This window comes from Sus scrofa, chromosome 14 (assembly GCF_000003025.6).
Source record: "Sus scrofa isolate TJ Tabasco breed Duroc chromosome 14, Sscrofa11.1, whole genome shotgun sequence".
NCBI classification, from domain to species: domain Eukaryota; kingdom Metazoa; phylum Chordata; class Mammalia; order Artiodactyla; family Suidae; genus Sus; species Sus scrofa.
Genome location: NC_010456.5, coordinates 88,786,150 through 88,799,364, shown reverse-complemented (window position 1 = coordinate 88,799,364; position 13,215 = coordinate 88,786,150). Strand labels below are relative to the sequence as shown.

At 36.5% G+C, this 13,215-nt stretch overlaps 1 protein-coding gene across 1 annotated transcript in view; it reads left to right on the top strand.

Moving 5' to 3' along the window:
• PTPN20 (protein tyrosine phosphatase, non-receptor type 20) overlaps positions 1-13,215 on the top strand; it is a 75,210-nt gene that overhangs the window by 39,598 nt on the left and 22,397 nt on the right. Inside the window, exon 7 of the mRNA XM_021073067.1 lies at positions 5,584-5,674. Coding sequence (XP_020928726.1) covers positions 5,584-5,674 — 91 coding nt within the window. The remainder of the gene's footprint in view (positions 1-5,583; positions 5,675-13,215) is intronic.

Sequence of the window (13,215 nt, the reverse complement as noted above, 5' to 3'; positions counted from 1 at the left end):
CCTATGATGGACATTTATATTTTTCTAGTCTTTGCTATTATGAACAAGAATCATTCCTCTTCATGTGCCCGTGCATATGTGTGAGTATTCTTTAGAACAAATTCCTAGAAAGCCAGTATTTTGTGCTGTCATAGTTTTGGATCTTTGCTTATCTTTTAAATAAAAAATGGTTTCTTGTTGAGATCTAATTGGCATTTCTTTTTTCTTTATTAAAATTATTTTTTATTAAAGTATAGTTGATTTACAGTGTTGTGTCAATTTCTGCTGTATACCAAAGTGACCCAGTCATATATATATATACACACACACACACACACACACACACACTTTTTTTTTCTCATATTATCTTCCATAATGTTCCATCCCAGGAGGCTGGATATAGTTCCCTGTGCTTTGCAGTAGGATCTCATTGCTTATCCATTTTAAGTGTAATAGTTTGCATCTACTAATCCCAAACTCCCAGTCCATCCCACTCCTTCTCCCTCCCTCCCACCTCCCAGGCAACCACAAGTCCATTTTCCATGTCTGTGAGTCTGTTCCTGTTCTGTATATAGGTTCATTTGTGCCATATTTTAGATCCCACATATAAATGATATCATGGTATTTGTCTTTCTCTTTCTGACTTATTTCACTAAATATGAAAATCTCTAGTTGCATCCATGTTGCTGTAAATGACACTATTTTGTTCTTTTTTGTGACCTAACACTATTTCTTTGTGTATATGTGCTACATCTTCTTAATCCATTCATCTGTCAATGGGCATTTAGATTGTTTCCATGTCTTGGCTATTGTGACTAGTGCTACACTGAACATAGGGGTGCATGTGTCTTTTTCAATGACAGTTTTGTCCAGAGATATGCCCAGGAGTGGGATTGCTAGATCATATGGTAGTTCTATAGTTAGTTTTCTGAGGATCTTCCGTACTGTTTTACATAGTGGTTATACCAATTTACAATCCCACCAACAGTATGGAAGGGTTCTCTTTTCTCCACACCCTCTCCAGCATTTGTTATTTGTGGACTTATTAATGATGACCATTCTGGTTTGTATGAGGTGGTACCTCACTGTAGTTTTGATTTGCATTTCTCTAGTAATTAGTGATGTTGAGCATTTTTTTCATGTGCCAACTGGCCATTCGTGTCTTCTTTGGAGATATGACTGTTTAGTTCTTTTGCCCATCTTTTGATTAGATTGTTCGTTTGTTTTTTGTTGTTGAGTTGTATGGGTTGTTTGTGTATTTTGGAGATTAAATCTTGTTTTATTTTCTCCCATTTCATGGATTGTCTTTTTTTAATGGTTTCCCTTGCTGTGCAAAGGCTTGCAAGTTTTATTAGGTCCCATTGGTTTATTTTTGTTTTTATTTCTATTGCCTTGGGATACTGACCTAAGAAGACATTTGTGTGGTTAATGTCAGAGAATGTTTTGTCTGTGTTCTCTTCTAGAAGTTTTATGGTGTCTTATGTTTAAGTCTTTAAACCATTTTGAGTTCATTTTTGTGCATGGTGTGAAGGTGTGTTCTAGTTTCAGTGATTTACAGGCAGCTATCCAGTTTTCCCAGCATGACTTTCTTGAAGAGACTGTCTTTTCCCCATTTTATCCTTGATTCCTTTTTTTTTTTAACAAAAAAAATTTTTTTAAAATTGATTGCCCTTGTGTATGTAGAAGTTCCTGGGCCAGGGACTGAACTTGCACTGAAGCTTCATCCTGCACCACAGTTGTGGTAATGCTAGATCCTTAACCCACTGCTCCACAGGGGAACTTCTGTTCTTGCCTTCTTTGTTGAAGAACAATTGTCCATAGATGTCTAGGTTTATTTATGGCCTCTCAATTCTGTTCCATTGAAACATATATCTGTTTTTGTACCAGTACCACACTGTCTTGATTACCATAGCTTTGCAATACTGTCTGAAGTCTACGAGACAATATTGTCTTATATGTGTGTTTTTGTACCAGTACCACACTGTCTTGATTACTGTAGCTTTGTAATATTGTCTGAAGTCTAGGAGCCTCCTGCTTGGTTTTTTCTTTCAGGATTGTTTTGGCAATTCTGGGTCTTTTATGGTTCCACATAAATTTTTGGATTGTTTATTCTAGTGTCCTAAAAAAATGTTGTGGGTAGTTTGATAGGGATTGCATTAAATCTGTAGATTGCTTTGGGTAGTATGGCCATTTTAATAATATTAATTATTCCAGTCCTGGAGCATGAGATAGCTTTCCATTTCTTTGAATCCTCTTTAATTTCCTTGATTAATGTTTTATGGTTCTTAGCATATGTCTTTCATCTCCTTGGTCAGGATTATTCCTAGGTATTTAATTTTGGGGCTTGTAATTTTATAGGATATTGTTTTTTAATATTCTTTTTCTGATATTTCACTGTTGGGATACAGAAATGCAACCTGTTTCTGAATGTTAATCTTGTATCCTGCTACTTTGCTGAATTCATTTATCAGTTGGAATAGTTTTTGTGTGGAGTCCTTAGGGCTTTCTATATATAATACCATATCGTATGTATATGGTGACAGTTTTACCTCTTCTCTTCCAATTTGGATGCCTTTTATTTATTTTTTGTCTGATTGTTGTGGCTAGGTCTTCCAATACTATGTTGAATAAAAGTGGTGAGAGTGGGCATCCTTTTCTTGTTCCAGATTTTAGCAGAAAGGCTTTTGGCTTTTCTGCATTGAGTGGTGTATTTGCTATGGGTTTGTCATAAATGGCCTTTTTTATGTTGAGATATGATCCCTCTATGCCCACTTTGGTAAGAGTTTTTATCATGAATGGATGTTGGATTTTGTCAAATGCTTTTTCTGTATCTATTGAGATGATCATGTGGTTTTTGACTTTTCTTTTGTTAGTGTGGTGTATGACGTTGATTGATTTGCATATGTTGAACCATCCTTGTAAACTTGGGGTGAATCCCACTTGGTAGTGGGGTATGATATTTTTTATGTGTTGTTGGATTCAGTTGGCTAAAATTTTGTTGAGAATTTTTGTGTCTACATTCATCAAAGATGTTGGCCTATAATTTTTTTTTTAGTAGTATCTTTGTCTGTTTTTGGTATTAGGGTGATGGTGGCTTCATAGAATGTCTTTGGGAGTGTACTCCTTCAGTCTTTTTGAAAAGTTTAAGAAGGATGGGTTTAAGTTCTTTGTATGTTTGGTAGAATTCACCTGTGAAGCTATCTGGTCCTGGACTTTTATTTGTAGGAAGTGTTTGTATTACATATTCAGTTTCATTTCTAGTGATTGGTCTGTTCAGATGATCTGTTTCTTCTTGATTCAGTTTTGGTGGGCTGTATGTCTCTAGAAAGTTGTCCATTTCTTCTAGGTTGTCCAATTTGTTGGCATATAATTGTTCATAGTATTCTTTTATTATTTTTCTTTTGTATTTCTACAGTATCTGTTGATATTCCTCCTTTTTTACTTATCATTTTGTTTATTTGGCTTCTCTCTATTTTATTCTTGGTGAGTCTGGCCAGAGTTTTGTCAATTTTGTTTACCATTTCAAAGAACCAACACTTGGTTTTATTTATTTATTTTTGTTTTTTTTTAATAATCCCTATTTTATTGATTTCCTCTCTAATCTTTATGAGTTCCTTCCTTCTGCTGACTTTAGGTTTTGTTTGTTCTTCTTTTTCTAATTTTTTAAGATGGTAGGTTAAGTTGTTGATATGAGATTTTTTTTTTTTTTTTTTTTTTTTTTTTTAGGACAGCTGTATTGCTATGAACTTTCCTGTAAGAACTGCTTTTGAGGCATCCCATAGATTTTGAATGGTTGTGTTTTCATTGTCATTTGTTTTAAGGTATTTTTAAATTTCCCTTTTGATTTCCTTATTGACCCATTGGTTTTTTAGCTGCATGTTGCTTAGTCTCCATGTAGTCAGTTTTTTCTCATTTTCTTATGGTTGGTTTCATGCCATTGTGGTCAAAGTAGATACTTGAAATAATTTCTTTACTCTTAAGTTTGTTGAGATTACTTTTGTGCCCCAGTATGTGGTCATTCCTGGAGAATGCTCTGTGTGCACTTGAAAAGAATATGGAACACTTCACAAATTTACATATCATCTTTGTACAGGGGCCATGTTAATCTTCTCTGTATCATTCCAATTTTATTATATGTGCTGCTGAAGTGAGTACCTAGGTTAGTTTTAGAATTGATTTGCATAAAAATTAAAAGGTAAAAATCTGGTCATATTATCCTATGGCTTAAAACCTTCACTGGCTCCTCATTCCCCATGGCAGTAGTTGCCAACACTAACTTAAAGACTGGTAGTGCTAAATTGGCTGTCTAGAAGTTACTGAAGAGTTTTAAAAAACTCTTGGGTTTTATCCACAAATATTCTAATAGGGTAGGATATCAGTTCCTTTTATGTGTGAAACAAGGCCTTCCTAGTTAGTTTTAGTTTCCCTTTGGGCTAAAGCATGTGCTCTTTGCTGTTGTTACCATACTATTGACTGTTTCCCCCAAAGGATGTGCATGCCGCCATGCCTTTCTTAAGGTCCACCTACCTAGTATGATATCCATTCACCTGTTCTTTCTTCCCATACGTGCAAACTTCCATGTCAGTCAGGAAGGCCCAGTTCAAGTGCTACTTCCTTTCTAGGAGCTTTCCTTTCTATATCTTCAGGTACAGTCTAGTGCTTCATTTGTACAAGTGTTTCTCCATGGATCTCATGGCCTCCTCTTTAACTGCTGTGTTAACTTCTTAAGGGTGAGACCATTTTCAGGTTCATCTTTGTATTTCAATATCTAGAAAAGTAATGAGTACTTATTAAATGTTCAATAGATATTGAATTCACAGTTTTAAAGGAAGTTTTTTGATAAGAATCTTTTTTTTTTTTTTTTTTTTTTTTTTTGTCTTCTTGTCTTTTTGCCATTTCTTGGGATGCTCCTGCAGCATATGGAGGTTCCCAGGCTAGGGGTCAAATCGGAGCTGTAGCTTCCAGCCTATGCCAGAGCCACAGCAACTCAGGATCCAAGCCTCGTCTGCAACCTACACCACAGCTCACGGCAATGCCGAATCCTTAACCCACTGAGCAAGACCAGGAATTGAACCCGCAACCTCAAGATTCCTAGTCGTATTCGTTAACCACTGCACCATGATGGAAACTCCTGATAAGAATCTTTAATTAGTGTCCTAACTATAATTTCTTAATGGTGCAAGGAGTAAATTTTGAGACTATGTTTTTTGTTTACATATTTTTGTTCCTGTTACTATTTTTGTTTATAAAATGATAGATTTAAGGGTAGGTCCTAAGAAGTAAATGTTCTGTATTGGTTTTTTTCTTTTTTAATGAAAAAGGAAAAAATCTTCAAGTCCAACAAAACAAATTAACTCCAGAGAGTTGAACATTTCCTTATCAAGCACCCTGTTGATTGACATCTCAAATTTGAGATACTTTAGATAGGACTTTGTCAGTGGGGCTCTAACTTCTCTACTTACCATGTAACACATTTGACAATAGGTCATGTTATGTTCAGGCTTAAGGATCATGAATACAACACAAAGACAGATATTTTTCCTTTTCCTCTTTTTTTTTTTCTGTTATAGTAAATACATGACTTATATTTCTTACCTTTTAAAGGCTTTGGAATTTAAGAATCTGCATGCTGTGTTCCACTCTGGGAATGAACTACAAAACAGAGAAAAAAACAGATATCGAGATATTCTTCCATGTAAGCTAAAAATGGTTTTAATTGTTTTCCTATTTACATTTGGGACAAGGTAAAAAAGTGGGTTGTATGGCTTCAGTATTGGCCATTTTGACCTGTGACCACGATGAAGAGCTCTAGTAGCTAGTAGTGGGTGGCCTGGGCATATTCTTGGATATGCTAGACATGATGAAAGTCCTCTTCTATCACAGCTAAATCTTCCAGGCACTGTCACAGGGTTATTTACACAAATCCTTCAACCTAGTTCTTATGCATTGCTGCTTCCCAGGCCATGAATCATCTAAAACTTAAAAGTTTAAGAATCTGAGACATTTTTTACTTTAGATATCCCAAGCCCTTACCACCTTCCTGGTCATTTTGTTTAGACACCCAAATACAGTGATGCTAATTATATCCTTTGTCTTGGAAAATACAGTTGTCACTCTACCCTCCAATAGGAGGCTACCCTTTAGTTGTTGCCAAAGGGTTACACATTGCATTCCTGTGCTGGGTGTTGCTACCCTCCCACCCCGTTACAGTTTATTTCTCAGACCATCCAAACAGCAGAAACAAAACACATTTTTAATCTTTTTTTTTTTCTTTTTAGGACCACACCTGTGGCATATGGAAGTTCCCAGGCTAGGAGTATAATCAGAGCTACAGCTGTCGGCCTACATCAGAGCCATAGCAATGCCAGATCCAAGCCGCATTTATGATGTATACCACAGCTCATGGCAATGCCAGATCCTTAACCCACTGAGCAAGGCCAGGGATCAAACCTACAACCTCATGGTTCCTAGTCAGATTTGTTTCCACTGCACTGTGACGGGAACTCCAACACATTTTTAGTCTTACGCAGGAAATCTCATTCTGTGCCTTTCAAAGTAAAAAATTTTCCAAATTAAGTTACCATTTTTCTTCCTACAGCATGACCTTCCTCCTTTATCCTGTATCTTATTTAGTGTAACCACTCATTTGTCTAAGCAAGAAAACTTTGAGTCACCTGCAATATCTAAGTGGCCACAAAATCCTTTTGATCCTACCTCCTTAATACCTTTAGAATCCTCCCCATCTCTTGATTCCTGCTGCTTCCAACTGCCTGTTTTATCTCTCAGCCAGTCTCTGCCTCCCACTCTACTCTGTTCACAGTAGTTACTGAAATGATTTTCCTAAAATGTAAATCAGAATGTTATTCTCCTTTTAAAGCTCTTCTTTGGTTCTCTGTTACTATCATGGTAGAGTTCATTAGCATGGCATAAATTTCACCTCTCTAGCCTCAGCTCTCTCATGAAACTTCTTTTGGTTTCTGGCACTCATCATTCTCTTTCTCTTGTCCTCAAGCCCTTGAATCTGTGATTCTTGCAGGAACCACTCATCTCTTGCAGGAATTGAGGAGGTAATTCTGATGTATTTCAGAGCTACTTTGGCCAGACTTTCCTTGTCTTCCTCAAAGCTAGGTTTGGTGTTTCTCTAATAGTCTCTCTCTGTCTTGTGACTTCCCTTTCCCACTTACCAAACTACATTTTAATTATCTATTTGCATCCTTGTGTCTCCAATTAGACTTGAGATGGTTATCATAAAAATCAGAGTAGAACACAGTGACTGCCATCATTGGATAAATAACCTTCATGTTTAGTTGGTTCATTCAGATCTAAAATAACTTTATGGTTATAAAAGTAAAGAGTACCTCCAAAAGACACATAGAATAGTTTATTATGCTATTCTGTGGGGAGAGTGTACAGAAGTGCATTGATGAATATTTCTAAAATCAGAATGATGAAGCATTATTAGACATTTAAAGAGATAGTGCAAACAATTTGGTGTCACTCCAAGGGACCAAAGCTCCAAATTATGTAATTATATCTCTATTTGTACATGTGGGTCTTACCACATATCAGGTTCTATGACTCCTGGCCCAGTGTTTTTCTGTTACTTGCCTTTGAGTCAGGGTATACTCAGAACTAAGTAATAGTGACAGTGACTTAGATTTCTAGTTGTTTTCCACTTTTCAAGCACATTTACAAGTATCTCATTGAGTTCTTTTCTGTAATTACATGAGGAGGGAGTAACAGATGTTAATATCTGAATTTAAGGATGCAAGTCAATAAGGAATGGATAGTTTTCAACAGATATTTCCAAACCATTACATATTCATATGCCAAAAAATTAACTGTGACCCTTATGTCACACGTTATACCAAAATTAACCCAAAGTAGATCATAGGCCTAAGTATAGGAGTTAAAACCATACAACTTCTGAAGAAAAGAGAAGATTTTAGTGTCCTTGGACTTAGTATTTCTTAAAGGACAGAAAAAAAGTTGTTCTTGGACACAAAAACCTTGAACTGTGAAAGAAAAAACAAATTGGACTTCATTAACTTAAAAAAATACCTATATTGCTCTTCAAAATATGCTGTTATGGGAGTTCCCGTCGTGGCGCAGTGGTTAACGAATCCGACTAGGAACCATGAGGTTGCGGGTTCGGTCCCTGCCCTTGCTCAGTGGGTTAACGATCCGGCGTTGCCGTGAGCTGTGGTGTAGGTTGCAGACGCGGCTCGGATCCCGCGTTGCTGTGGCTCTGGCGTAGGCTGGTGGCTACAGCTCCGTTTCAACCCCTAGCCTGGGAACCTCCATATGCCGCAGGAGCGGCCCAAGAAATAGCAACAACAACAACAACAGCAAAAGACAAAAAGACAAAAAAAAAAAAAAAAAAAAAAAGACAAAATATACTGTTATGGAAATGAAAAGATAAACAACAGACTGGGAGAAAAATGCATTTAAAACATTTATTTGACCAAAGACTTATATTTGGAATATATAAAGAGTTCCTATAACTTGATAAGAGGACAAATAACCCAAAAAGATTTGAGCAGCCGCTTCACCAAAGAAAGTATGCAAATGACAAATATATAAAGAGATGCTCAGTCATTAATCATTAGGAAAATGCAAATTTTTCATTTGTAGTAAGGTGGTGTTTCATAAGCCACTTTAAGAGAATTTAACAGTTTCTTATAAAGTTATGCATATACCTATTGTATGACTTGGCATTCATGTATGAATTTCAGCATGTATTTATGAAGGATTTAGATCAGTGCTGGGCACACTTAAACCTATTACAGAGGATATTAGGAGATTAGGACACTCAGAAGACACCAGGGATGCATGGGTGCAGAGGGAACTTAAGGACACAGCATTAAGCTGGTCAGCTACAAGCCAGAGAGAGGCCTTAGAAGAAACTAACCTTGCTGACTTCCTTGGTCTTGGACTTCAAGCCTCTAGAACTGTGAAAATAAATTTCTCTTGTTTAAGCCACCTCGCCTATGGTGTTCTGTTATGTCAGCCCTAGCAAACTGTACTGTATCATTCCATTTGTATAAAATTCTAGAAAATTCAGACTAATTTGTGTTGACATAAAGTGGACCAGCGGCTGCCCTGAGGGCAGTAGTGGAGCAAGACAGATCACAAAAGGCATGAGGACATTTTAGCAATGATGGAGGTGTTCACTTTTATCATAGTGATGGTTTCATGGGCGCACATGTATGATGATTATACCTCATTACACTGTTTAAAAAAAAGGTGGTTTGTGAGTACAAAAGGTATGTTATACTTTTTATATATTTTTTTACTTATATATAAAACATTTTTATATGTTTACCATTGTAATATAAATAGCTGGAAAAATACAACTCCTGAAGGGAGAAATTCAGCAACCATCCATACAGTAATGAGGTCTCTGTTTCTGTTACTGCCACCACCACCAAGAGTAGTAATGGTAATAGTAGTAGTAGTAGTTTTTGTTGCTGTAATATGTGTATACATGCTGCACACTGATCTGAGTCCTTCATAGGTACTAATTCATTTGATCCCCACCACACCCCTATGATGTTGGTACTCTTAGTATCTTTGTTTTACAAAAAGGTAAAAGAAATTTCCTTCTTGCACTGCAAATAGGAGACAGGTTGAGATTCAAACCTCGGTTTAACCACTCTACAGCAGTGCTTCTCTATCCTAATTATTTTTCCAGACTACTAATAGGTTTTCCTGTTTGGTATATTATCTTCTGATTCAGGAAATCTTTTTTAGCACATAAATGATTAATTCTCCGTCATTCTTCATGTAGATATACAACTGTATTTTGCAAGACTTTTTCTCTACTCCTTCCTTTTCTGTCTTCCCTTAATCTCATGTCTCTGTTTTGATTAATGAGTTGTTTGGTCAGAGATGGGCTAGTAGTTAATGTACTCTCAAACTCTGCTAGCCTGTAGCTCCTTTTTGAAAATCCCGATAAATGAATATCTTTGTAGATTTTAGGATTGGAGGATTTCAGTCCTTTTCTCTCATTTCCTCTGTATGTTACTTCACTGTTCTCCAGCTTCCAGTGTTTTTAAGATGAAAAATATAATGAAAATCTGATTCTTAATCTCCTGTAAGAAACATATATTTTTTTATTCTGAAACCTTATAACATTTTTTTCCTGAAATGTAGGAATGTTATTAGGTATATTTCATTTTCATCAGTCTTACCTACAACTTCAATTTACCTTTTAATCTAAAGACTCAGTCTTCCTTTAGCTGTAGGGAAGTTTCTTCTGTTATTTAGTAATAGCTTTTCCTCAATCTACTCTTTTTTCCTTTTTTTGGAGCTCCTATGATTTATAGGGTTAATCTCCTGAATCTATCTTCTAAGCCTTTCATCTGTTCTCAGTTTCTTTACTTTGCCTCTTTGTAGTTTTCTTATGTACTTTTTCTTTCTCTTTCTAGTTTTTATTCTTATTTTCTTTCTTTCTTTTGGTCTTTGAGGGAATTAAGTTTCAAGAAAGAGCTTCCACCTTCAGATCATTTACTAAAATTTTTAGCTTATGTGATGACTGATTTTATGTGTCAACTTGACCAGGCCACAGTACCCAGATATTTGCTCAAACACTAGTCTAGATGTTGTTGTAGAGATATTTTTAGATGTGATTAACATTTAACTAGTAGACTTTGAGTAAAGCAGATTCCCCTCCATAATATGGATGAGATTCATTTAATCAGTTGAAGACTTTAAGAGAGAAATTGATGTTCTCTGAGGAAGAAGCCATTCTGCCTCCAGACTGCCTTTGGATTCAAGACTGCAACATCGACTCTTCTCTGAATCTCTGGGCTGCAGCCTGCCCAGCAAATTGCATACTGGCTAGCTCCCATAGTGATGTGAGCTAATTTCCTAAAGTAAATTTCTTTCACTGTATATATATATATAGCATATTTATTTTATTTCTCTAGAGAACACTGACTAGTACAAAATTTGGTACCAAGAGTGGCTTTAGAGGGGTGGAATTTTAAGGATGAGTTAATTAATTGGTTCCCTAATCTGAAAAAATTTAAAGGCATTAATAACTTTATTTCCATAGTAAAGAAAGCACTGGTGATTCATGGTGTGATATGACAATAGATATACAAAATCTCACCTTTGGATATTCCTACTCAAATACCTGTAAGAGGCAAGGTTCTGGATAACTGTGAATTTAATACTTCAAGAGTATTTTTGTCAAACTAACAAGTATAATGAGATTGAGTGGTTGCTGCTAATTGCACTAGACAAAGTGAGGAAAGAAAACGATGATCTTAGGGACTCAAATTTCCATCTCAAGCACCACATAAATGACCTAAAATTTTTTATGTCTACCCTGAAAGAAACCCTTATTCTCTACGGCCATGGAACTGAGACCTCTGAAAATCTAACCCAGAGTCTTATCCTGCAAATGGCTGAAATACAGTGCAAGTTGAGTTCCCAACCTTGCAGGGTGTTTGCTGTTAAAGTGAAGGCATTGAATGAGAAAGAACGCAATTCTGAACTTTGGAACAGAAACATACGGGAAGATCCTGGTGAAGATGCATAATCAAACCCATAAACTCTCCTTTGCCAATGATGCTGACACTGGCACTAATCTGCCACGAATTCTAGGATATCCAAAGCATCACCATGGTAATTAGAGTGGTGCTTATGGAGGTCAGATAATTAATGGAGTTTTAGCTCAGGTCCATTTAATAGTGGGTCCAGTGGGTGCTGATCCACTGTGGTTCTTTCATCAGTTCTGGAATGCATTATACAATAGATGTAGTCAGCAACTGGCAGAATCCCTGTATTGGATCCCTGAACTGTGGAGTGAGGGCTAATATGACAGAAAGGCAAAGTGGAAGCCACTAGATATGCATCTAACTAAGAAAATAGTAAACTAAAAGTAATTCTGCATTCTTGGAGAGGATGCAGAGATTAGCACCATCTTCAAGAACTTAAGAAATGCAGGGATGGTGATTCCCACTGCATCCCCACTCCACTCACCTGTTTTACCATTGCAGAAAACAGGTGGATCTCAGAGAATGACAGTGAATTATTGTAAGCTTAAGCAGGTGGTGACTCCAATTATAATTGCTATACCAGATGTAATTTCATTGCTTTAAAAAATTAACACATCCCCTGGTACTTGTATATACTTATTCATCTGGCAAATGCTTTCTCTCCATACTTGTTAGTAGAGACCACAGTGGTTGCACCGATTTACAATCCCACCAACAGTGTAATAGGGTTCCTTTTTCTCCATACCCTCTCCAGCACTTATTGTTTGTAGACTTTTGGATGATGGCTATTCTGGCTGGTGTAAGGTGGTACCTCAGAGTGGTTTTGATTTGCATTTCTCTAATAATGAGTGATGTTGAACATCTTTTCATGTGCTTTTTGGCCATCTGTATGTCTTCTTTGGAGAATTGTCTGTTTAGATCTGCCCATTTTTTGATGGGGTTGTTTTTTTTTGGTATGGACCTGCAGAGGTGTTTATAAATGTTGGAGATTAACCCCTTGTCAGTCGATTCACTTGCAAAGATTTTCTCCCATTCTGTGGGTTGTCTTTTCATTTTGTTTAGGGTTTCCTTTGGTGTGCAAAAACTTTTCAGTTTAATTAGGTCCCATTTGCTTATTTTTGTTTTTACCGTCGTTACTCTAAGAGGTGGATCTGAGATGTTGCTGTCATTTATGTTGGAGAGTGTTTGGCCTGTGTTTTCCTCTAAGAGTTTTATAGTATATCTAGGTCTTTAACCCATTTTGAGTTTATTTTTGCCTATTGTGTAAGGGAATGTTCTAGTTTTATTGTTTTACATGTGGCTGTCCAGTTTTCCCAACACCACTTATTGAATAGGCTCTTTTCTCCATTGCATATTCTTGCCTCCCTTGTCATAGACTAGTTGGCCATAGGTGCATGGGTTTAATTCTGGGCTTTCTATCCTGTTCCACTGATCTATATTTCTGTCTTTGTGTCAGTACCATATAGTTTTGATGACTGTTAGTTTTGATGACTGTTGCTTTGTAGTATGGTCTGAAGTCCAGGAGCCTGATTCCTCCAGCTCCATTTTTCTTTTTCAAGATGTCTTTAGCTATTCTGGGTCTTTTGTTATTCCAAATAAACTCTAAAATATTTTGTTCGAGTTCTGTGAATAATGTCCTTGGTAATTTGATAGGGATTGCATTGAATCTGTAGATTTCCTTGGGTAGTATAATCATTTTGATAATATTAACTCTTCCAGTCCAAGAGCA